The sequence below is a fragment of the Podarcis vaucheri genome (genome assembly GCF_965113315.1).
Source record: "Podarcis vaucheri genome assembly, chromosome: 2".
Lineage (NCBI taxonomy): Eukaryota > Metazoa > Chordata > Lepidosauria > Squamata > Lacertidae > Podarcis > Podarcis vaucheri.
Genome location: NC_138760.1, coordinates 18,826,486 through 18,852,745, shown reverse-complemented (window position 1 = coordinate 18,852,745; position 26,260 = coordinate 18,826,486). Strand labels below are relative to the sequence as shown.

At 48.2% G+C, this 26,260-nt stretch overlaps 1 protein-coding gene across 3 annotated transcripts in view; it reads left to right on the top strand.

Moving 5' to 3' along the window:
- Positions 1-19,159, top strand: part of NR4A1 (nuclear receptor subfamily 4 group A member 1) — a 42,051-nt gene extending 22,892 nt beyond the window's left edge. For all 3 annotated transcript variants that reach the window (XM_082212551.1, XM_082212552.1, XM_082212553.1), the window contains exons 2-7: positions 5,939-6,768; positions 12,024-12,153; positions 13,509-13,660; positions 14,778-14,980; positions 15,991-16,169; positions 17,639-19,159. In XM_082212551.1, coding sequence (XP_082068677.1) covers positions 5,939-6,768; positions 12,024-12,153; positions 13,509-13,660; positions 14,778-14,980; positions 15,991-16,169; positions 17,639-17,895 — 1,751 coding nt within the window. In that variant the 3' untranslated portion in view covers positions 17,896-19,159. The remainder of the gene's footprint in view (positions 1-5,938; positions 6,769-12,023; positions 12,154-13,508; positions 13,661-14,777; positions 14,981-15,990; positions 16,170-17,638) is intronic.
- The last annotated feature ends 7,101 nt before the right edge of the window (positions 19,160-26,260 follow it).

Genomic DNA, 26,260 nt, shown 5'->3' with positions numbered 1-26,260 from the left:
GGTAACAGTCATAAAGGGGATGAACTGTGGGTGTGGTATTGCCAGCATGTTTTGCATGCCACCTGGCCAGGAAAGCCCTTGCCGCCCTGCTTTTCTGCCTTGAGAAAAAATCATACACTAACATCGAGCATGTCACCTGCTCAGTATTTATACATCAACACTGCTGGAAGGTACGGCTATGGTGGCTGGTTGGAAGGGCTGCTAGAGCGAATAAAGGGGACAAAACCCATTGCACAAGCTAGCAGCCCTGTTTGCATCCAGAAAATCTCCTGTGCTACCTTTTGAAAGCTCTTCATACAGAGAAGATAGTAAGCAAATGTATGGAATCTCTACAGAAGGCAAGTGTAGATCTGCGAGATTCCTTTAGAGTCTATGGGGCAGGGCAGGAGTTGCAGGGAGTATTTCCTGACCCCTGAATTGTCCAAATTTAGTGTGTTTTCAGAGCATTGTCAATGATGCGTTCCCTTTTCCTGGACCTGTGACGGCTGCTTGTCTCACCTGAGTAGATCAACCTCTGGACCTGGGGTAGCCAAGGTGTACTAACTTCTTGGTGATGTTAGACACCAGCAACATCAGCCCCAGCCAGCAGCCAGCATAGGCAAGGGCCAGGCATGATGGGAAATGGAGTCCAGCAACGTTAGGAGGGGACCACATTGCCTATCCCTCCTCCATGGGACTCCTTCAGTCTATAGACAGAAATATCAATAGAAAGTTAGCATTATTTGTCGCACCATTCGACTGATGCTCTCACCTTGCAGCCTTCTTTCCCCGTTCCTCCTTTTGCTAAGAGGCCCCCTTGTTTGAGAAGCCCCAATGGTATTGGCTGTCATCTTGTGCTCTGCCATCCCAGCCGCAATCCCTGAGATTTGATCTCCAGCGAGTGTAATGGAACTATCTCGATTTGTACTACCAAGGGAGATGGCCCTCTTGCATTTGCAGACGTCAGGCCTTCCTCTGGGGGGGTAGAGAGCTAATAAATACTATGTCACAAGGAAGAGCCCAGGGTAGCATCTGTTGCTGTGTTAGAGCACTGTAAATCCTAACAAGCTTTAACAATTAAGTACCAGGGTTCTATTTTTAGGGCAGCAGAATAACGAGCCTATGTGGCAGCAAGGAAGCTGGGAGTGTGGCAGCACACTGGTATCAAGCAGAGAAGGTTCTTCTTTAGAAAGCAATCGGTTGGGGTTAGCCCACCCACTCGTTGGGCAAATGGAACCTTTGGCCCTGATCAGTGTTCAAAATTAGCCAGGCGCATTTTGCACCTGGCTAACGGCCACTTGCAACCAGTTGAAGATGCCTGGGTGCCAGGAAGGCACCTGACATTTCCATCATCTGGAGGTTCGTGCCTGGGGATCACTGGATCTTGACTGTTTTTACACACTAATACCACATCCTGTAGATTTCTATCAGTTATATTTTATCTGCACAATCGGCATGAATTTCAGGAGCCGAAATGCTTTTTCTATGCAGCCTGAGCTGGAGTAGTGAACAATGTTGTAGTTAAGTGCTGTGGCTTGTCTTCAGTTACCCCACCCCACTGCCTTGCTCACAGTTACGGAGAATATTCTTACGTTATGAATGGTCTGTGTCACCATTCAGAAAAAGAGGTCGGAATAGGCCAATATATATGTGGGCTGTCCCTGGATCAAGTGACTTTCCTTCTTTACGATCTCAAAAGTTCTTCAGCTATCTCAAGGTTGTCTTCTGATCTAGCCAGATGTTTAGCTGACAATCCATCATGCTCAGTCCATCGTTTGAAAAATAAGACTTTAGAGCTGTCTTGCCCCAAAATGGCAACTAGACATTCTGCTTTGGTGGCTGTAATCTTGGATTAAGAGAGCCTAGTTTATAGATCTGAATTTCTAACACTGGTGATGGCGACTCCCTTGCAGATGCCACTTTAGTGGCAACCTGTTAGAAACCCTGGGGGCTGCTTCTGCCACTTCCTGCCCTGGAAGGAGGTGTGTTGCAAAGGTCAACATTTGGGTGCCCATTCAGGTAACTGAAACGGACCCTTATTTGTCACCTGTTCTCACTACAGCCGAAGCACCTGCCATTCCATCGGCTTCCTCTGCCCACGTGGTTCTCTGCTCTGCCACAGGGATCTGGCGTGTGCTTCCTGGCACTCTTTCTAAACTGGGCAAGGAGGGAGGGCATCCGGGTTCAGTTCAGTGGGAGAACCTACCTTCTTTTCCAGAGGCCGGCTGAACCAACAGCAGCTTAACAGAGGGATTGTGCTTCTGACCGGTCCGTAGCCGCAGTTGTCCCAGTACCACTGCAACCAAAGAGGAGTTTGTTTCCCGCCAAGGAGAGCTCCTTAACCTTGTCCTTGGAACTCTGCGTATCTCTGCATTCCGTGATCCTTTACTGCCGATTAAAGCTCCTTCACCAAACAGAATCTAACCTTTAAAGGTCTGCGATATGAATGACATTATCAACTTGCCGCAACTTGCTTACTGTCTTGGTTTTCGCCTGGGCCAAAAACTCCTGTTACGTCTCCTCTTCCACAGGGCGGGGGGACATTTGCTGTTAAACCCCCACAGAGCGCACTTTCAGCATGAGGGTGCCTTTTGGGAGGTAAAGGCAGTTCCCCCACCCTGATTTATTGTATCTTGTCTGTGCCAGTGCTTAAATTGCTGCCCAGCTTGAGCCTCAAGAGATAAGGACAGCCCTTCAGAAGAAGCACTTTTTAAGGTCAATGTGAGCAGTGATCAGGCAAAGGTGTGACTCAACAGATAATCCTTTTTTTCTTTCTTTCTTTTTTACAATCTTCCTCTTCATTACGTGCATGAGAGATGCATGGAGCAAGAATGTCTCTCACGCTTTCCCCCTCCTAGAATCAGCCAGCCGTAAATCTTACGAAATAAGTAAGTTTTGCAAAACGACAGCATTCTCTTCTCAGTTTTGTAGGTGTGCTGTCCATCTTTAAGGGGGTAGGAAGCGAAAAGAAAAATGCATGTGAGCTACTTACTGTTAGTGATGTCTGACTATGGATTATAGTTTCCAAGTCCAGCTATTTTCTTGATAGGAAGGAAACAGCCTAATATCCGAGAGCACTTAAGTCCACACTGTTGTTATGTTCCACACTTTGGATTGTGGGAATATTGAGAGATCCGGAATCGGGGAAGATGAGGACGAAAGGAAAAGCTGAAGGTCTGGAGGTGGACTTGGGAAGTCCCAAGCATTGCGTCATCTTGAAACAACACCAGTTGAGGACTTGAGTCCAGCCTCAGTACCTTGGTGGTCTTGCCTGTTTAAAAGCAAAGCTGTGGGCTCTGTGTCCCTCCCAGTGTCCCTCCCCACCAGCCCTGGCCCAGTAATTCCTGGATTATGGGAGTTGTGCTCCAGCAAGATCTGTAGGGCCACAGTTTCCCCAGCCCTGGTTCAAACCCATTGGATAACTACCTTTTGTGTTTGGAATAAAAAGTCCTTAAAACTTCTCCCCAGGCTCCTATGCTGTCCCTTCACTTCCAGAACATGACTCCTTGCACAAATGCCTTTTGGCATCTCCATTTTGTCCTCAACCAGCAGGAGTGACGCCCAAATGGGAGCCAGTGTGGTGTAGAGGTTAAGAGCGGTGGACTCGTAATCTGGGGAACCGGGTTCACGTCTCCGCTCCTCCACATGCAGCTGCTGGGTGACCTTGGGCTAGTCACACTTCTCTGAAGTCTCTCAGCCCCACTCACCTCACAGAGTGTTTGTTGTGGGGGAGGAAGGGAAAGGAGAATTTTAGCCGCTTTGAGACTCCTTCAGGTAGTGATAAAGCCGGATATCAAATCCAAACTCTCCTCCTCCTCCTCCTCCTATTTATTTATATTTCATCCCCTCTCTCTCCCCTCACTCATCCATCTGTGGAACGTTCTCCCTCAGGAGGTTGTGGGTTCTCCTTCCTTGGAGGCTTTTAAGCAGAGGTTGGATGGCCATCTGTCATGGATACTTAAACTGAGGTCCCTGCATTGCAGGGGGTTGGACTAGATGACCCCTGGGGTCCCTTCCTACTCTCCAATCTATGATCCCTATCCAAATGTCTGCACTGGTGAGCCAGTTTCAGGCAGTCCACATCGCCCTCCTCAAGGAAGTAAATAGTGTGAACCAGCATACCCATTCCCTTAAGGAGCATGTGTTTGCTCCTGCAAGCTGCTAGGCATGCCTCGTGGGTCCTATATAAGCTGGCTGTTTGGGGGTGGCTTTGCTGGAGGTGGGGCGATGTGATTTTTGCTTTCCTCCTTGCCTTTGAAGCTCATCCTCTGTTGGCACAAGCCAGGATCATCGTCTCAGCTTCAAAGTTAAAAGGATCTTGTGTTGGTTGGTTGCCCAGTTGTGCTGTCGGTTGCATTCTCCGCATTACCAAGGAAACTGTTGCCTAAGGCTTGTGCCCACAGCAGGTTCCCAGCAAATTTGTGCGAGGTGGAAGAATAAGAGTGGAAGTGAGCTCACCCAGCTGCGTGCCTCCTATTAGGCAAGGAACAATAAACATCGCCCACGCACAACAGTCATGATGCAGACAACAGGAGGGTCTTTCCTATTGTGTCTTTCCACCCAGTGATCATGCACCTGTTGGATATCGGATCAGACGGCTAGGAAATAAATCCTTTAAGAATTCTGGTGCCTTTTCAACAAAAATGACCATCGCCATGCACAATGCCCCATAACCAGCTAGATCTACAGACCTTGTTCTTGCTGTTAGCCGGGGGTGTCAGAGACTAGATGTTGCAAAAGAGCGATCCCTGGCAGTCTCTTTTAAGTTGGATAGTTGGCTGCATGTTGCATCTGCCTCTAGTCGACAGTGGCAGCCAGTAAAATGCTGGCGCCGTGCATTTTACAAAGGCAAATGGAGGTGTTTTCATTTAACCCAAAGTGCTGTTATTACCCAAAGGAGATACGTATCTCTAGGAATGCCCAGAGTTTGTGCTTGGCTCTGTTTCCTGCTGATTTGTTTATTAAATTTATATACCGCCCTTCATCCAAAGATCCCAGAATGGTTCGCAAGATGAAAATACAGGATAAAATTTCCTACAAAATTCCTTCCTCCCATGAACAAAAGGTTCCCCACAAATCTGTAAAGGCCTCCTTTGAGCAGAGGACTCCTTTGCATGAATGAAATAGGCTGGCATGCCTACATGTATGGGAAACTGAAGAAACTGTTTGCATGAATGGGGGCCAAGATTTTGATGAGATGAGCAGGGCAGGCCCTATCATTGGGCATAACAAGTCAGCAATCGCTGGGGGCAGCAGCAAGGTGTTGGAGAGCCAGGCTCTTGTGTGTCGTGTGACACCCCCAGCAACCCCCCTGCTACCCTCAGATGCTTCACCTATATTGTCAGGATGCAGGATTCAGCTGCTGGTCCTGTTAGCATCCCCCTGGTGTTGGGGACAGGGGGTGGCATATTGTCCCTTGCTTCAGGTAGCAAAAACGTCTTGGGTCAGCTCTGTTTGTAAGGGCGCTCGCCAGCAGCAACCTCTCTTAGGCAGGGCTCCCTTTTCCCCTTCCGCTTTCATAGCAGGCATTTAGCCACTGACATCTCGTGCTAACCAGCTAATGGATGTGTCTCTAGACTAGGAACACCCACCCTGCCAGCTGTTGGCTGGCGCCCTTTGAGACTGGTTGGGTGGGAGGTAGGGAGGCCAACAGCAGGTGGAGCTAGAGAGTCGAACAGCAGGTGCAGGCAGGGCTAATGAGAGGCAGAGCTAACCAATTTTGCCCCCATCCTACAAGGGGGCAACACTGAAATTAAAGAGGAAGACGACAACAGGCAATACCACTCGCTTGGGCTGTGCATAAGGCAAGGGGCTGGCTGAGGTTACACTGAGATTGGTGGGGCAGTGCCCTAGTTTCCCTAACAGGCCAGCTGCTCCCTCTCAGAGGACATTATACGACCGACTATCCCATAACTGACAGCCGACTCTCTTCTCTTTTCCCTCTCCCCTTTCCTCCTAGAGATGCCCTGTATCCAAACCCAATATGGGACCTTGCTTCAGAGCGGAGGCCCCTGTGAGCGCTACCCAGCGGACCTCTTGACCCCAGAGCTTGGCAAACCCACCATGGACCTGGTTAACACAGAGATCACTGCCGCCGCCACCTCTCTGCCCAGCTTCAGCACCTTCATGGACAATTACACCGGCGAATTTGACGCTTTCCTCTACCAGATCCCAGCCGCCAACCCCACGGCTGCCTCCTTCAAGCTGGAGGATTTCCAAGTGTACGGCTGCTACCCCGGCTCCTTCAGCAGCCAGCTGGACGAAACGATGTCCTCCAGCGGCTCGGACTATTACGGCAGCCCCTGCTCCGTCCCTTCCCCATCCACGCCAAGCTACCAGACTTCCCAGGCGCCATCTTGGGAGAACTCCTTTGGGGCCTATTCCCCCACGCACGCCTACGAGGGCATGAGGCCTTGGGCGTCAGCGGCAACGGAGCCTCCCAAAAGTAGTTCCGCCCAGCCCTCCTACTTCTCCTTCGGCCCCTCGGCTCACAGCCCCGGGGTCCCTCCGCAGAGCCCCCTGAAGATGCAGCCGCCCACCCACCAACACTTGGTGGACGGAGACGTCTTCTCTCTTCCACAACCTTCCTCGTCGGTCAGCTTTTCCCCTTTGCCGCTCAGCCAGGCCTCGCCGGTCCTGGACGGATCCGGCTTAATGGACAGTTCGCTCTCGCCAAGCAAGGCGCGCAGCCCGGGGTCCAACGAGGGGCGCTGTGCCGTGTGCGGAGACAACGCCTCGTGCCAACACTATGGTGTCCGGACCTGCGAAGGCTGCAAGGGGTTTTTCAAGGTAAGAAGAACAACTTTCTGGCTCGCCCTCAAAACTGAGAACATTCTCATGTGCTGGTGGTGGTGTTTTTCAAGCTATATCTATGTTTAATGCGCTTAACTCCCCCTCCCCAAAGGATTCTGGGAATTGTAGCTTGCTATGGGTGCTGGGAATAGCTCTGTGAAAGAGTAAACTATAGTTCCCATGATACTTTTTCTTTCAAAAAAGGGAGAGTCATGTGCTTTAAATGTATGGGGCGTGCTTCTGTGTGCTGGATGCTGCTAGGCAAGGCATTCCAGTCCTCCATGTGTCTCTAGAGGCAGTGCAAAGCATGCTGGGACTTTTTGGAGGAGGAGGAGAGAAGGAGGAAGCCTCTTCTGTTGACTGCTACAGGGATGAGTCATCGGACCTTTCCCTGGCCTCTCCAAATAAAGGAGGTCTTTGTGAGAGCTCTCTGTCCCCTCACAGGGGTAGGTGGCAAGAGCATTTTTGGAAGGTTGGAGATGAGCTTTCTGCAGGCTACGGGACCTTTAGGAAGCCCTCCATCTCTCAGAGGCTGAAAAGTTCGCATTTGTTCCATCTAGTAACTTTCCACAATTAAACCAACAAAAGTTAGGAATGGAGTTGTTTCCTGGAGTGCAGAATTCCTTTCTGCTGCGAGCAACAGCCTGCACACATCTCCACAAGTAAATAGACCAGAGCGGGCATGGGTGGGAAGGGGACCTGTGGCCCTCCAGAAATTGTGAGACTCCAACTTTGATCGGCCCCAGCCAGCCTGGCTCAATGGTCAAAGGGATGATGGGAGTTGTAGTCCAACAATATCTTGAGGGCCATATGCTACTTGTCCCTGGACTAGGCCCTGGCTCTTAGCTGAAAGTTCAGGGAGATGCTTAAGTAGCCAAGCAGTCTCTATGTATTAAGCCCTCAGTATTGATCTCCTGGGACGTGGGTGGCGCTGTGGGTTAAACCACAGAGCCTAGGACTTGCCAATCAGAAGGTCAGCGGTTCGAATCCCCGCGACGGGGTGAGCTCCCGTTGCTCGATCCCTGCTGCTTCCAACCTAGCAGTTTGAAAGCACGTCAAAGTGCAAGTAGGTAAATAGGTACTGCTCCGGCGGGAAGGTAAACGGCGTTTCCGTGCGCCCTGGTTCGCCAGAAGCGGCTTTGTCATGCTGGCCACATGACCCAGAAGCTGTACGCCGGCTCCCTCGGCCACTAAAGCGAGATGAGCGCCGCAACCCTAGAGTCGGTCATGACTGGACCTAATGGTCAGGGGGTCCCTTTACCTTTATTGATCTCCTGGCCAAGAAAGGCCTACCCTGATTCTGGTTCTGAGAATTCAGCAGGGGAATTCTGAGAACTTCCTCCTCCCTGCAAATCTCTGGAGTCAAGTTGATTTAATATATGTATTCTGCTTATAATAGAACCATAGATTTGGAAGGGACCCTTAGGAACATCAAGTCTGACCCCCTGCTACGTAGCTGTCCCATACAGGGTTCGAACCTGCAGCCTTGGCGTTATCAGCACCATGCTCTTAACAACAAACACTGCGATCGCTAAACAACAAGAACAAATTACCGTATTTTTTGCACCATAACACTCACTTTTTTTCTCCTAGAAAGTAAGGTGAAATGTCTGTGCGTGTTATGGAGGGAATGCCTACGGGTGGCATGCCTACGGATTTTCCTCCTCTAAAAACTATGTGCGTGTTATGGTTGGGTGCGTGTTATAGAGCGAAAAATACGGTAATCAAACACAGTTGCGTATAGACCACTGTTTCCCAACCTTGGGTCTCCAGCTGTTTTTGCACTACAACTCCCATCATCCCTAGCTAGCAAGACCAGTGGTCAGGAATGATGGGAACTGTAGTCCAAAAGCAGCTGGAGACCCAAGGTTGGGAAACGCTGGGATAGACCAAGCAACAACAAATTAATGAAAACAATTTAATTGGATTAACTGTAGTGACTCTGGAGCAAGGGCCTGTGGCCAGGAGGAGGCTGATCTGCTCACAGTACAACCCTCCTCCCCATTTCCTAAAGTTCCCACTTCTACTGTAGTTTTAGAAAATTATAAACATATACATTTAGAAGCTTGGAGGTGATAAACTTCAGGGCACAAAACCTCAGTGACAGAGGAGTAGGGAGGGAGTTAGGGAACACAAGCAGGTCTTGCAAACCAAACCAAGAGGGCCTTCTGGCGGTTCCCTCACTGCGAGAAGCCAAGTTACAGGGAACCAGGCAGAGGGCCTTCTCGGTAGTGGCGCCCACCCTGTGGAACGCCCTCCCACCAGATGTCAAGAGAAGAACAACTACCAGACTTTTAGAAGACATCTGAAGGCAGCCGTGTTTAGGGAAGCTTTTAATGTTTAACAGACCACTGTATTTTAATATTTTGCTGGAGGCCGCCCAGAGTAGCTGGGGAAACCCGGCCAGATGAGCGGGGTATAAATAATAAATTGTTGTTGTTGTTGTTGTTTATTTATTATGGACCCTGGCATTTCTACAAGAGAGGCAGTGCCTGAGCACCCCCCTGTAAGTCTAGGTACTTAAAAGCAGCAGATGTGTCTAAGGGTATATCTGTATTACAAACCTGTTTTGTTTAGCACCACTTGAAGTCTCGTGACTCCTTCCATGGGACCCGTAGCTTTGTGAAGATGCTGCAAAGTCATTTTGTTTGTTTGTTTGTTTAACCCTTATATGCAAAAATGGCTTCTGAGTCCTTTTACAACTATGGAATCCGTTACAAAATCTATGCATAATTAAATTACACAGAGCATTGCAGCATCTGTCATTAAAATGTACAATAAATCAAGGCAGTTAAAAAGCATGGTAATCAAAACACAGCTGAAACAATAAGGTCAGACGTTCATGTTCAGGGAAATGTGTCCCTGAGCAAATGGGTCTGCAGGATCCGTCGGATCTCCAATACTAATGGGGTCTCTCACATCTCGGCAAGGAGGGTATTCCGCAACACTGGTGCCACAAGGATAAAGCCCGTCTCCATGTTACCACAAGCTAATAATCATCTGGCCGTGGCAAAACTTAACCGGGTTCCATTTGCTGATCACAATGTCCTTGCTGGGCAGTGGAGAGGAAGAAATTCCCTATGAGATTCTTAGCTTGCCTCCCCATTGCAGCCAAAGCGACGGAATAGCTGCGATACCAACTTGTTTGTGGGTAGACGTGGCCTCATGCCAATTGTCAAATGGCCAGATCTCCGAATTTGCAAAGCTGTGGGTGGGTGGCTGGGGACATTTTGAATCCTGAAACTTTCTGAGCTAATTCTCTTGGCCAAACTTGAATGGCGGGGATCCATGTTGTCTCTGTCGCTTTGAAGCAGCCATGTGACCCGTTGCTTGTAATTCAGGTACTTTACTTCTGCAAAATAGCTGGGAGGAGGAGGTGGCGGCATAGTAAATGCTTGTTTATTTACAAGATTTATATAATTTTTGGCTGGGCGTGCAGCAGACCCAACATTCAGCTGCTTCAAAATGCTCAGATTTCTACCCAGAGTTGTTTGATTTGCATTTTGAACGGCCCCATTTGGGATGTGTGACTTTCTAACTTGTCCCACGACCGAGAGCTTCAATTATTATTATTATTATTATTATTATTATTATTATTATTATTATTATTAATTTTTGTTTATACCCCACCCTCCCCAGCCAAGGGCGGCCTCAGGGCGGCTAACAAGCAATAATAAAAACAAGTTGAATGATTACAACTTAAAAACAAGATTAAAATACAACATTAAAATATTGAAACATGAAAATATTAGCAGCCTCATCACAGGAGGAGAAAGAAAAAAGAAAGAAAGAGGGGGAGGGAATCAAATTGGCTCCAAGCCAAAGGCCAGGTGGAACAACTCTGTCTTACAGGCCCTGCGGAAAGAAATCAGATCCTGCAGGGCCCTGGTCTCCTGAGGCAGAGCGTTTCACCAGGCCGGGGCCAGTGTTGACAAGGCCCTGTCTCTGGTTGAAGCCAATCTAACTTCCTTAGGGCCTGGGACCACTAGGGTGTTGCTATTTATGGACCTTGAGGTCCTTCGTGGGGCATACTGGGAGAGGCAGTCCCGTAGGTACAAGGGTCCTAGGCCGTGAAGGGCTTTAAAGGTCAAAACCAGCACCTTAAATCTGACCCTGTACTCCACCGGGAGCCAGTGCAGCTGGAAAAGCACTGGGTGAATATGCTTCCATGGCAGAGACCCTGTTAGGAGCCTCGCTGCAGCATTCTGCACCCGCTGGAGTTTCTGGGACAGCTTCAAGGGCAGCCCCATGTAGAGCGAATTGCAGTAGTCAAGCCTGGAGGTGACCGTCGCATGGATCACTGTGGCCAGGTTGGGGCAGGAAAGGTAAGGGATGCGGCTGCTCAGACCTGCCCCCTTTTTAATGCATATTGCATTAAACTGTTCTCCAGTTGCATGAATGCAGAAAGACCCAGATCTTATGCATACCACACAAAGACCTTTCAGACTTTTAGTGGTTGAGGTGAGCCAATCGCAGATCTTGGAGAGAGGGACGCTTCGGTTTCTCTGACGTCAGACCTTCTCAGTGCCATTTCCATCTTTCATCACCCCATTTCTGTGGCATTATGGTAACAGTAATAATAATAATAATTTTATTATTTATTATTTGTACCCCGCCCATCTGGCTGGGTTTCCCCAGACACTCTGGGCGGCTTCCACAGAAACCAAAAATACACTAAAATATCACACATTAAAAACTTCCCTGAACAGGGCTGCCTTAAGATGACTTCTGAATGTCAGGTAGTTGTTTATCGCTTTGACATCTGGTGGGAGGGCGTTCCACAGGGCGGGCGCCACTACCAAGAAGGCCCTCTGCCTGGTTCCCTGTAGCTTTGCTTCTCGCAATGAGGGAACCGCCAGAAGGCCCTTGGCGTTGGACCTCAGTGTCCGGGCTGAATGATGGGGGTGGAGACGCTCCTTCAGATATACTGGGGCGAGGCCGTTTAGGGCTTTAAAGGTCAACACCAGCACTTTGAATTGTGCTCGGAAATGTACTGGGAGCCAATGTAGGTCTTTCAAGATGCGGAAATGTGAAGGCACAGCTGTGTCTGGAAGCTGCGGCCGCCCTCAGGTGGCGTACGATTTCTGTCGTACCCTTGTGAAACTGGAAACGGCAGGGTTGTAGGAACACTGCAATAAATAAACCGGCCTTTTGTCTTTTCTCGACACCGAGCTTGGAGATGCCCCGTGTGTTTTTGCGCATATGCGTGTGATGAGTCCTAAGTGTCCCCGCTGCTCTTCTGTCTCCCGCAGCGCACTGTACAGAAGAACGCCAAATACATCTGCTTAGCCAATAAAGACTGCCCTGTGGACAAGCGGAGGAGAAACCGGTGCCAGTTTTGTCGTTTCCAGAAGTGCCTTGCTGTGGGAATGGTCAAAGAAGGTAAGAGACGTCCCTGTTTGTTGAGTTTGATGTGCAGGTTAAAGTGTTAATAAGATCAGGGGTTTAATCGGCTTGCGGCCTGTGTTATTTGCCCAAGGCAAGCACCTTAATGCGTTTGGTCCTTGCAATCACTGGCAGATTTAAATCTCATTTTACAGTCATCAGTGTCCATTGAAGCAGTCAGGAATATCTGCTCTTCCGCCGTGAATTGTCAGAAGGATTAAGGAGTGATTAGGTTCTGCGCTGATGTGATCTGTGCCATATTTTGACTGGGTGCACTAGTTAACAACAGTCTGCTAGTGTCATTGCCTCGCTCTGACCAGAGAGATCTACACAAAGGGGTTTGGGGCTTTTTAAGTGTGGGGTCAGGAGCAGAATTATTCAGAGCAAAGAGCCAGTGAGAGAGGACATGTAAATGACTTAGCATGAGGGGAGGAGAAGCAACTCTTGTCGCAAGCTTCCTTTGACTGTCCAAGACCAGCACTTGAGATGTCAAACAGGCATGTGGAACCTGCAGCCCTCCAGATGCTGTGGGACTCCAACTCCCATCAGCCCCCAGCCAGCTTGGCCAATGGTCAGAGGTGATGGGAGTTGTAGTTCAGTAGCATCGAGAGAGGTCTCCCACTTAATACAAGTATCGCATTCCGCACTTCTGTTGTGCAGTTGTGAAATACAGTGGTACCTAAGGTTACAAGCACCTCGGGTTACAAATACTTTGGGTTACAGACTCCGCTAACCTGGAAATACAGTGGTACCTTGGGTTAAGTACTTAATTCGTTCCGGAGGTCCGTTCTTAACCTGAAACTGTTCTTAACCTGAAGCACCACTTTAGCTAATGATGCGTCCCGTTGCTGCTGTGCCGCTGCCGCACGATTTATGTTCTTATCCTGAAGCAAAGTTCTTAACCCGAGGTACTATTTCTGGGTTAGCGGAGTGTGTAACCTGAAGCGTATGTAACCTGAAGTGTTACCACTGTAGTACCTCGGGTTAAGAAATTTACATCAGGATGAGAACAGAAATCACGCGGCGGTGGGAGGCCCCACTAGCTAAAGTGGTCCCTCAGGTTAAGAACGGTTTCAGGTTATGAACAGACCTCCGGAACGAATTAAGTTCGTAACCAGAGGTACCACTGTACAGAATACTGGTGTGGCTAAACCCCAACCCGCCATCTTGCGAAACGTACCTAGCATACGGCAACTAGACCAATGCCTACTCCACTTTGGCCGGTATCCAAATTCCATTCTGCGATTAAAAACCTTCCTAAGCCACACGGTTAGTCCTGTGGATAGTTCCCGCACGTCTCTGCTCCCCACCTCTCTGAATGTGTGTCTTTTTTCACTTCCTCCTTCCCTCAGTGGTGCGGACGGACAGCTTGAAAGGCCGGCGTGGTCGTTTGCCCTCCAAACCCAAGCAAACTCAAGACACTTCTCCAGTCAGCCTCATCTCCTCTCTTGTGAGAGCGCACATAGATTCCATACCCAGCGCAACAAAGCTTGATTATTCCAAGGTACTTACTGATCTGCGTTCCTACCGTCTGTGGCACTCATGGCTGACTTGGGGCGGGGGGGAGAGAGAGAATGTGCCAGGCAGATAAATTAAACACATTTGTACTTTGTTCCTTGTGGGATGCCCCAAATGGTCCCGTGGCAGGCTGAAATGCCCTGAAATAATGGTGCCATTTTAAGTGCCTAGGTAGTCTAACATGCCATGAAATGACTTGGAGCAAAGGGCTAGGCAATTTAGCAGGGCGAAGCCCTTCCCAACAGATGCCGCAGGTCCTGTTAGTGGAATATGCCTGAGCTGAAGGGGGGGGGTTGTTTTTGGATACACCTTCCAGCCCCAAATCAGCAGCCTAGACACTTGAAATGGCTTGAAAAGACGCTAGAAATGGCTTGAAATGGCTCGTGAGCAGAGAATACAATATATTGGGGTAGGACAGCTGGGGGGAGGGGGGGAATCACACCTAGCAAACAATGCAATCCCTTTGGTTTCAGATAGAATGTGGGAAAGGGTAAAGGGACCCCTAACCATTAGGTCCAGTCGTGGCCGACTCTGGGGTTGCGGCGCTCATCTCGCTTTATTGGCTGAGGGAGCCGGCGTACAGCTTCCGGGTCATGGGACCAGCATGACTAAGCCGCTTCTGGCAAACAGAGCAGTGCATGTAAACGCCATTTACCTTCCTGCCGGAGCAGTACCGATTTATCTACTTGCACTTTGAGGTGCTTTCGAACTGCTAGGTTGGCAGGAGCAGGGACCGAGCAACGGGAGCCAACCCCGTCGCGGGCATTCGTCTACCCATGTGCTATCTGAAACCCAAGGGGTGCAATGGTTGCCAGATGTGAAATACATTGGCATTATTTTCAGCTCTCCTATGCCATTATTAGTAATCTCTGGCTTGAGGTGCATTATTTGGCCATTCAAATGAGAGTCTTGAGTTCATCAATCTGGATTCCTCTCTATCAGAGCTAGCAAGGAGAATGTCATTGTGCTGGTGGTAGTGTCTACACTCCTGCCCGTCTCTCTACCCTCTCCCAAAATAAAATGAGTGTGTTATCAGGTGCGGGGGCCATGAGCTGGGTTGTGCCTGCTCGTCAACCTTTTTGCTTGTTTCCTCCCCTCCCCAGTTCCAGGAATCTGTCTCCTACCAGTTTGAGAAGGAGGACTGTGTCGACGTCCAGCAGTTCTACGACCTGTTGACAGGCTCGATGGACGTCATCCGGAAATGGGCGGAGAAGATCCAGGGCTTCCTAGAGCTTCCGAAAGAGGATCAAGACCTGCTTTTGGAATCTGCTTTTTTGGAGCTCTTCATTCTCCGGCTAGCGTACAGGTAAATGTGCAGCAGCAGGGCTGCCCTACGAAACCCACAGTGATCCGCTTAGCCTCTAAATTTGGGGCAAGCTCAGTAGGTCACCTCGTATCGGGTTGCAGGGACGGTGGCAGTACGGCAAAATAAAACAAACAGATGCAAGAGGAGAAGGGAATCCTCCATATATAGACCCAGGGCCCTTGAATTGAACATTATTGCATTATGGGCCCTCTAAACATTTGATAGGGATGCGGGTGGCGCTGTGGGTTAAACCACAGAGCCTAGGACTTGCCATCAGAAGGTTGGCGGTTCGAATCCCCGTGATGGGGTGAGCTCCCGTTGCTCGGTCCCTGCTCTTGCCAACCTAGCAGTTTGAAAGCACAAAGTGTAAGTAGATAAATAGGTACCGCTCTGGTGGGAAGGTAAACGGCGTTTCCGTGCACTGCTCTGGTTCGCCAGAAGCGGCTTAGTCATGCTGGCCACATGACCCAGAAGCTGTACGCCGGCTCCCTCGGCCAATAAAGCGAGATGAGCGCCGCAACCCCAGAGTCGGCCACGACTGGACCTAACGGTCAGGGGTCCCTTTACCTTTTTAGACATCTGATAGGGGACGCTGTGAGCAAAGGAAGCCTTTGTTTACAGTCTCTCCTTCCTTACTCTGGAAGGGAAGGGTCTCCGCGTGTCATGCTGGGACAAGGGAATTGTGGGAGAGAGAAGACCACAGGTGCTGTTTTTGCCCCAAAGTGGGTGGGTGGGAGAGCCCAGTGGGCGCGGACATGGCTTTCACAGCCAGTTCAGGAAGCTCCTCGACTCAAGACCTCTGTCTGGAACAAATGCTGTGCCTGCCTGTGACCCTGGGATTCCAATGAAGCAGCAGCGTTTGGCAATGAGCTCCAACTGCACAGTCCAAGCCAACATGGCCTGGCAAACTCCCATGGCTTGCCCCGCTGCCTCTATACCCTTCCCTCCAGGGACTGACACACACTGTCCAAGTTTCAACTCAAACCGTGCTCTCTCTCTCTCTCTCGCAGGTCCAAGCCAGAAGAAGGCAAGCTGATATTCTGCAACGGGGTGGTGCTCCACCGGATGCAGTGTGTCCGAGGCTTTGGAGAGTGGATCGACTCCATCATCGAGTTCTCCCAGAGCCTCCACCGCATGAACATCGATGTGCCCTCCTTCTCCTGCCTCGCGGCACTTGTCATCATCACAGGTAGGCCCGGCGCCCACATCACTGGGGTGGTTCTCCGGGGTGCACGGGCGCGGCTGCAGAAAGCGCAGGTTGAGAGGCAGGATCGAGGAAGCACCAGATCTCTGGAAGGGAGGTGCTTAAGGCTCCCAGTCAGTTTGTGACATCTCTAGGTGCCTTCAGGGAAAGGGATAGATCAGATCTACTTGCTCTGGGAGGGACGCGGGTGGCGCTGTGGGTTAAACCACAGAGCCTAGGACTTACCAATCAGAAGGTCGGCGGTTTGAATCCCCGCGACAGGGTGAGCTCCCGTTGCTCGGTCCCTGCTCCTGCCAACCTAGCAGTTCGAAAGCACACCAGTGCAAGTAGATCAATAGGTACTGCTGTGGCGGGAAGGTAAACGGTGTTTCCATGCGCTGCTCTGGTTCGCCAGAAGCGGCTTAGTCATGCTGGCCACATGACCCAGAAGCTGTACGCCGGCTCCCTCGGCCAATAAAGTGAGATGGGCGCCACAACCCCAGAGTTGGTTATGACTGGACCTAATGGTCAGGGGTCCCTTTACCGTTACCTTTACTTGCTCTGGGAGGGAGGGGTCCAGCAATATCTGGAAGGCACCGCCGCTCCAGTCCTTATGGCCCAGCCAAGGCGTGGCTTGGCAAGGGAGGGAGCCTGTCGTGGGGGCACCCGGTTGTGCCCCCTTGCGCCCTTTCAAAAATCTGCGCCCAGGGACACAGTCCTCCTGGTCCTTCCTACGCTACGTCCCAACACCTGAGTAGCATGGGACACCATGAGATACTTATGGGACCTTAGGGAGTCCAACATGTCTGACTGCATCAGGGAGAATAATAAATAATAATATTTATTTTTTTATATACCCTGCCCTTCCCAGTTCAGAAATCCGGGCTCAGGGTGGCTAACAACAAATTTAAAACACTTAATTGATGCAACAAAAAACAGCATAAAATACCGTATAAAATGTGAATAGCAATAAATTCAGAATTCAAAAATCAATTTAGGGGGGAAATCCATCCAATAAACATTAGGTGATCACCAGGGCTAGCTGACTAAATTAGTCCTATTTGGGCCAGCGAGGAGACCAGGGGAGAATTAGCTGTGGGATCCCGGAACGGGTAATCTTAATAAAAAGGGGAGAGGGAGGGAAGGAAAGATCAGGCTAAGTTCAAATTGAAAGCCAGGTGGAATAGCTCTGTCTTACAGGCCCTGCGGAAGGAAGTTAAATCCTGCAGGGCCCTGGTCTCATGGGACAGAGCATTCCACCAGGTCGGAGCCATCACTAAGAAGGCCCTGGCCCTGGTGGAGGATAATCTGACTTCCTTAGGGCCCGGGACCTCTATAAACTATGGTTATTTAAGGTCCTCTTCGGGGCATACCAGGAGAAGTCCTTGGTTCACTCTCGTGTTTAACAGCTCCTTCCCTATTCTTTTTTTGCTGCCGCCGCCATTTCCTCCTTCTCACCGACGTCTCCAAACCAGACCGCCATGGGTTAAAAGAGCCAAAGAAGGTTGAAGACCTCCAGAACCGCATTGTCAGCTGCCTTAAAGACCACGTGACTTCCACCACCAATGAGCAGCTCCACCCGAACTGCCTCTCCAAGCTGCTGGGCAAGCTCCCCGAACTCCGCACCCTGTGCACTCAAGGGCTCCAGCGCATCTTCTACCTGAAGCTCGAGGATCTGGTCCCCCCGCCCCCCATTGTGGACAAAATATTCATGGACACGCTGCCTTTCTGAGGACTCCGAAGGAAGGAAGGAAGGAAGCTGCCGTGAATCAGTGGTTCTTCCTGTTTGGGGGGAGGGTGGCTTTATATATATATATATTTGGGGGGGGTGGCAGATGGACAGAAACTGGCAGAGGGGATTTCCTTGCCACCCCATCACCTGGAGGGGACTTTGCAGGGACATTTTTCTCCCCCAGAGACATTACAGAGGATGTTTAAAATTTTTAAGCCTAGTGGTCGGAAGATGAAGGCCACTAGCGTTATCATGTCTCCACACCCCCCTTTCTCCTTTCGCCCACCCTATTTGATCTTGGAGTTTAGTGGGACATTGCTCTCCTTCTCTCGTCTCCTCTTCCTCTCTCTGAACTTCGGACAACTTTTTTGGAGTTTGTGTTGTTCTTTTTTTTAACCTTGTGGGGAGCGGGGGGTGGGTGGGGAAATATCCCGGTGTGCCTTCTAGGGTTACATGCACAATATCCCTAAATAATGCTGCCTTTCCCATGTAACTTGCCAACGGCTCCACACGTGCAATGCGACGCCTAAATTCCATACAGTTGCACAGATCAGCTTTGTGTAATACATGTGGAATATGTTGGTGTTTTGTGTTTTTTGTTGTTTTTTTAATAGTCAAAGGCTGGTTAGGGATTTAAAAAAAACAAGAAAAAAGAATTGCCTTCTCTTACTTTATCCATGTTCCTGGCCCTGGCAAAGAATTCCCTCTCAAGTATGGGGACTGGATGAGGTTTTTTGTTTTTAGTTTTTCCAACTCCCTTCCATAAAAGCTGCTTGCAATCTCGAACTCGGTGCAACTTGGGGGAAGTGGCGGTCCAGTTTTCGCCGTAAGCAGGCACATATCCCTCAGATAGCTTGTTCTTCCCACCTGCCGCTTCGTCAGGGGCGGCCAAGTTTTGTCGGATGGTGTTTTTGTGTTCTTTTTTGTGTGTGTAAAAGTTGTATATAAGAGGATGGGCACGTTGGCTTTGTAAATACAGATGAATGGATGGTTGAATGAATGGCAGAGGAGGGAAAGCGGGGGGAGGGGGCGGGCTCTTCTGTATGAGCCACTGAGAAATGTGCTTCGCCCTAAATTTGCAGGACAACTTCTGCCTTTCTGTGTATATAACTTTGTATTGTAAAGTCTGCCAAACTTTTTTTTTTTGACATTTATATTTGTCTATCCCTCCTTTCCAATTTCCAGTATGTGACTTTTTTCCAATTATTAATATATATTTAATATATTGAATTAAAAAAAAAAACCTGAGTAGATGTACTTCTAATGCGACTCGGTTTCTTTGCTTGATCGCGAGACGTGCGTGCCAGTGTAAACTGAGCTGTTTGAAACAGGAGTTTCCTTTTAAAATGAGACAGTCTCTTTCTGGGTCTCCTGTCCTAGCTTACCTTAACTTGAAAGGTTAAAGCGGGAGTCAGGCACTGCCTCCCTATGACATGTGGGCACTTTTGTGTCGCCGTCTTTCCTGGTCAAACAGGTTTTGTGAAACATAAGCTGCTGCTTTTCACAAAGCGTTAAAGACGATTGTCCACTTAGCCCAACAGCTCTGCAACTTCTCTCTCTCTCAGAGAAGATGGCCAGGATCGAACCTGGAGACTTAATGTACCGTATTTTTCGCTCTATAGGACGCACTTTTCCCCCTCCAAAAATTAAGGGGAAATGTGTGTGCGTCCTGTGGAGCGAATGCAGGCTCCTTGGCTTCAGCGATAGCAATGCAAAGCCTCCGAAGCGCAGAGGGAGCGTTCCCTCCATGCTCCGGAGGCTTCGCGTTGCTTTCACTGAAGCCTGGAGAGCAAGAGGGGTCAGTGTGCACCGACCCCTCTCGCTCTCCAGGCTTCAGAGATAGCCGTCTGAAGCTTGCAGAGCGCAGCGCGAGTTCTCGCTGCGCTCCGCAGGCTTCAGGTTCCTTTCACTGAAGTCGACAGAGCAAGACTCTCGTGCTGCGGGAACTCACGCTGCACTCCGAAGGCTTCAGGGATAGCTGCCTGAAGCCTCCAGAGGCTTCGGGTTCCTTTTGCTGAAGCCGGGAGAGCAAGACTCTCCTGGCTTCAGCAGAGAGGGAGAGCTGCGCAGCGCCCCTTCAGCCAAGCGGGAGGAGAAATGGAAGGGGCTCCGTTTCTCCTGCCGCTTCACTGAAAGGGCGCTAAGCAGAGAGGGGGAGAATTTTTTTTTCTTGTTCTCCCTCTCTAAAACAAGGTACATCCTATGGTCGGGTGCATCCTATAGAGTGAAAAATACGGTATGTAAACCTATGTGCCCCTATCCCTGAGCTATGACCCCAAATACAGATAGGTAGCCGTGTTGGTCTGCCATAGTCAAAATAAAAAAATTCCTTCCAGTAGCACCTTAAAGACCAACTAAGTTAGTTCTAGGTATGAGCTTTCGTGTGCATGCACACTTCTTCAGATAAGAAGTGTGCATGCACACGAAAGCTCATACCTAGAACTAACTTAGTTGGTCTTTAAGGTGCTACTGGAAGGATTTTTTTTATTTTGACTATGACCCCAAAGTCGGTGTACCAGCAGTAAAAATGCCAGGTGCGTTCACTCCCCCAAGCAGGAATCTCTCGCTGTCTTCAGCCTAAGCAGCTGCTCTTAATGAAAATATAAATAGCATTACTTTAAAAAGGGCTATTCGCTCATTTTGCACAAATCTGATAAAATGATAGAACTTGCCAACTTTGAGGTGGTTGATATCTCCATCCTTAAGCAAGCAAACTTTGATCACGTTGAGAAGTAACACTGTACACATTCTGCTTAAGAGGTTTTGAAAATCATAGAATCGGAGAGTTGGAAGGGACAAGTCATCTTGTCCAATCCCTGGCATCCAAACATCCATGACAGATGGCCTCCCAATCTCTGCTTAAAAGCCCCCACAAGGGAGTCCGTTCCACTGTCAAACAGCTCTTGCTGTCAGAAAGTTCTTCCTGATGTTGAGTCAAAATCTCCTATCTTGTAACTTGAAGCCATTGGTTCGATTCCTACCCTCCAGAGCAGGAGAAAACAAGCTTCCGCCATCTTCCACGTGGCAGCCCTTGAGATATTTTGAAGATTGCTATCATGTCTCCTCTTAGTCTCCTCTTTTCCAGGATAAAGATACCCAGCTCCCTCATACGTCTTTGTTTCCAGGCCATTGATCATCTTGGTTGCCCTCCTCTGCACACGTTCCAGCTTGAAAAGGCAATCAAAAAGCACAGAGGGAATTTATTTCATATTGTTCATGTATCTATCCTGTGAATTGAGACGCAAAGTTCCACTGTCTAATGGGAGCCATTGGTATGTGACAAGCTGTCTGTCCTGAAGTAGAAACAGTGCTGAAAATGGGAGACAACATTGGCAGAAATGACTGGCAGAATCCGGGACCAGGAAGAAGAGTCGGTGGAAGAAGATTGGAAGAAATTTAAAGATTACTTATAGAAATATTGTAAAATTAATGAATATTAGAATGATGTTGGATAGAAATTAAGTGGTTTCTAGCTGTAATGCTTTAAGAGAATACGAAACAAAGGTCTATAAATGGGTAAAAGCTTAATGGTAAGGATTTGCTGAACTAATAAATTTAAGTGGAATACAAAAAAGGGAGGTATGAGGAGGTCCGGGGAAATAAGCTTAAGGAAAATAAGAAACGGAAAATTAATGTGTTTTTAACTGTTTTTATTTTGCATTTTTATTTTTATTTTTCCATTTTTATTGTAATGTGTGAAAAAATCTTAATAAATATCTTATAAAGAAAAAAGAAAATGGGAGACAACATTGCGTATACTGTAAGAAGAGAATGGGGCTAGGATATCTGTGACCTGGAAACTCACTCCTCACGGATAAGTTCTCTTGAAAGAAACATTTGAGAGAAAGGGAGAGAGCGATTCATGCCCTATTTGGATATGACAGTTTTCTGCATTCCCTGGTTAAATATTGCAGGATGCAACCACAAGCTGCCACAGAAGACAGCCCTTATCCACCAGTTTTTCTCTCTCTCTGCGTTGCCTCTTTTTCATTCCGGCCAGAGGGCAGTTTCAAACACCACAAGACGACCCCTACAAATTTAATAAATAATAATAATGCCATCAACTGTGTGCAGCTGGGAAGCAACCCATGTGTAGATATTCACCTCAATTACCTCACATGTAAGCAAGCCCTAAAGGATCTTCACTGGCTCCCAGTATGTTTCCGAGCACAATTCAAAGTGGTGCTGACCTTTAAAGCACTAAACGGCCTCGAGCCAGTATACCTGAAGGAGCGTCTCCACCCCCATCATTCAGCCTGGACACTGAGGTCCAGCTCTGAGGGCCTTCTGGCAGTTCCCTCACTGCGACAAGTGAGGTTACAGGGAAGCAGGCAGAGGGCCTTCTCGGCAGTGGCGCCTTTATTATGGAATGCCCTCCTGTCAGATGTCAAACAGATAAACAATTATTTCACTTTTAGAAGTTATCTGAAGGCAGCTCTGTATCAGGAGGTTATGAACGTTTGACGTTTTTGATCCTGTTTTTATTTGTGCTGGAAGCCGCCCAGAGTGGCGGATATGCAGAGTATACATAATAAAACTACAGTGGTACCTTGATTCTGGAACGTAATCCATTCCAAAAGTCCGTTCAACTTCTGAAACATTTGAAAACCAAGGTGCGGCTTCTGATTGTCACAGGCGCCCTGGAAACAATAGCCAACAACCACATTGAATGTTCAGCTTCCAAAAAAGTTGGAAAACCGGAACACACACTTCCAGGTTTTTGTTACAGGTAGGTAGCTGTGTTGGTCTGCCGTAGTCAAAACAAAATAAAAAAATTCCTTCCAGTAGCACCTTAGAGACCAACTAAGTTAGTTATTGGTATGAGCTTTCATGTGCATTCTGAAGAAGTGTGCATGCACACGAAAGCTCATACCAATAACTAAAAGGTAAAGGTAAAGGGACCCTTGACCATTAGGTCCAGTCGTGGCTGACTCTGGGGTTGCGGCGCTCATCTCATTTTACTGACCAAAGGAGCCGGCGTAGAGCTTCCGGGTCATGTGGCCAGCATGACTAAGCCGCTTCTGGCGAACCAGAGCAGCGCACGGAAACGCCGTTTACCTTCCTGCCAGAGTGGTACCTATTCATCTACTTGCACTTTGACGTGCTTTTGAACCGCTAGGCTGGCAGGAGCAGGGACCGAGCAACGGGAGCTCACCCCGTCGCGGGGATTCGAACCGCCGACCTTCTGATCGGCAACTTCTAGGCTCTGTGGTTTAACCCACAGCACCACCCGTGTCCCTTAATAACTAACTTAGTTGGTCTCTAAGGTGCTACTGGAAGGAATTTTTTTATTTTATTCCGGGTTTTCGGCGTTCAGAAGCTGAAATGTTCAAGTGCCAAGGTGTTCAAGAATCAAGTTTCCACTGTATTATTTACTATTATTATTTGGCCATACAATCTCGACTGCAGGCTGTTTCTAAGGCAGAATGATTTCTGTGTAGGGATGCCATTGCATTCTCAGAGTAGTTCTGAGGAACCACCCTTTCAAGTGTCTCCTCCAAGCCTTCTCCTCCTAGGTCACGGGTGGGGTTCAAGGCCTGGCACTGATGTGGCTTGCCCAGTGTTCCCTGCCAAGCCCCACTCGGCACCACCTGTGGTGCGGATTAAGAAGGGGCTATTTGGGTGGCAGAGATAAGCCTGGCATTTGTCAGCTCCGTGGGGGCTCCCCCACCCCACCTCCCATCAGCCTGTTGATAGCAACAGATCTGACACAGTAGGGTCCCCCTCCCTTTGGGCAATGCCTGTGTTCCACCAACTGGAATGTTTAGCCTACAAGATGCATCTAAACAGCTGTTCTGGATCACACCAGTGGTGAACCCATGCCCAGGACCCAGCCTGCAAAGAGGGATCTGGCTTCGGAAAGCAGTAGCATAACACAGAGATTTTTTTTTAATTAATATTTTTATTGAAAAAATAATAATTATAAAGAAATAACGTGATACAGAGAAAAAATATGCGAGGTGAACAAATATGTATATAAGGAAGAGAGAGAGAAACAATATGCAAAAATGCAATGTCATATACTCCCATAAATTCTTAAATACAGTGGTACCTCGGGTTACAGACGGTTCAGGTTACAGAAACCCAGAAATAGAACCTCGGGTTAAGAACTTTGCTTCAGGATGAGAACAGAAATCGTGGCGCGGCAGCAGCAGGAGGCCCCATTAGCTAAAGTGGTGCTTCAGGTTAAGAACAGTTTCAGGTTAAGAACGGACCGCCAGAACGAATTAAGTTCTTAACCCGAGGTACCACTGTAAATTGATATTGTCTTCCCTAATGCGTATGTAGATGTTAATAGCCTACTACATTCGGCACAAACTCATTCCAAACATTGTCATCTTTATCCAAACAAAGTCTACGCCTGTAAGCACTCGGTTCATAAGTTGTCATATTGTCGGCCCATTGATTAAAGGGGATCATATCTTTAATTCTTCCAGTTCATCACTCCCTCTTGGCCACCATTAGGGCACGTGGAATCAATTCTGGTTGCCCCATTGTTAATTTCATACAATAGGTATATAGTTCAAAAGAATACACTCCTCTGAAAGATTTGACTTTTTTTGCAGTCATAGTTGCACAGCCCAGCATTATCTCCCAGAATTTGGTTAAGTGTAGAACACTATACAAACATATGTTTCAGGGAGGTATTGTCCCTGCCACATATCCAACACAGAGTTATTTTTGCTAGTCCTTTTTTATACAACCTTAAAGGAGCCCAATAGATTCCAAGTACAGTGTTACCTCGGTTTACGAACCTAATCCATTCCGAAAGTCCGTTCTTAAACTGAAACCATTCTTAAACCGAGGCACGCTTTCCCTAATGAGGTCTCCCGCCACCGGTGCCCTTCCACCATTCGGATTCCGTTCTTAGACCAAGGTAAAGTTCGCAAACTGGGACACTACTTCCGGTTTTGCGGAGTTCATAAACCGAATAGTTCGCAAACAGGGTTGTTCGTAAACCAAGGTACCACTGCATCTAAGGTATTTACTGAATCTTAAATTAAGACTTATACAACAGAAAACAATATTTAGCACAGCACAGAGTAGCAATAATCAGAACTTGCTGCTTCCTGCTACCCACACCCATCTGGCAGCTTCAGATATTAAGGACAACTTAAGAACGAAAGCAGATGCTCAGAGAATCCTAGGATCTCTTTATATTTTTTAACGTGCCAGCTTATTTTTCTTGTCAAATTTCAACCTGCCCAGAAATTTATGCAGGAAAGCGTTTTCGATTAACAGTCTGCTGGACCCAGGAGTGGAGAAGTCTTAGAAAGCTGTGGGAAGGTAGGGACATTTGGGCCTCGCAATGGCCTAATTGGGGCAAGATCTAGGAAGAGGTGCTGTGCTCAAAAGGCCTGAGCCATTTTGTTTCCTTGAATAAAGAGTTAACCTTACCTAACACCCTGTGAGTTACTGCTGACCTGTTCCAGCCACTTGCCCTGACATGAAGATTTGAACTAGGCAAAAACTCTTGAGGAAAAAGTGGAGCGAGGCTTGAAGCATCCCATAGGTCTGCATTTGATCTGCATGCTGATATAAACAATTAAAAATCAGCATGTATACCTAGTTCAGTTTGACCCTAAGGTAGAAATTCCTTTGCTTAAACAAGAAGGAAGGAAGGAAGGAAGGAAGGAAGGAAGGAAGGAAGGAAGGAAGGAAGGAAGGGTTGTTTTGACTTGTTTCAAAATTATTCCTTACAAAGTGTCAAAGGGATTGCATCAAAAGATCCTGAAATCAGTGTGTTTTATGTCTTAGAATAATAGAATTGTAGAGTTGGAAGCCCCCTGTGAATCATCCAGTCCGACCCCCTGGCTATGCATTACTATTCAGCTGTCCCACACAGGGATCGAACCTGCAACCTTGAGGTCCAGTGCTGAGGGCCTTCCGGCAGTTTCCTCGCTGCGAGAAGCCATTATACGACAAGTCTGGGCCAGTCCTTTGTTACAAGCAAATTAACTTGCAGTGAATTAACAAAAGCTACCACTACTATTCTCCGACTTCTCAAATTTATCTTCTTGTAAGTGCTTCCCAATATCTCCGTTGTTCCTCTCATGCCTCATCACCATCCTTTCATCTTGGCATTACGCAGTTATTGCTGCTGTTGTTGCCAGTTTATAATTCTTGGCCCATGCAGCTTTTTTGAAATGGAGAACAGGTGAGAATGGTTTTAGCCAAACGCAGGTGGAAAGCTTGATAATATTTCGTTTCATTTACGAATCACTTCACATGAAACATCCCAACAATAAAACATATATATAAACCATTTCAAATCCAATACAGATAGCGGGCATTTCTGGATGACCTGTTTGTTGAGTATCATTTGTTTGCAGGGAGACTAGACAATGTTGGCTGTTTAATGAGC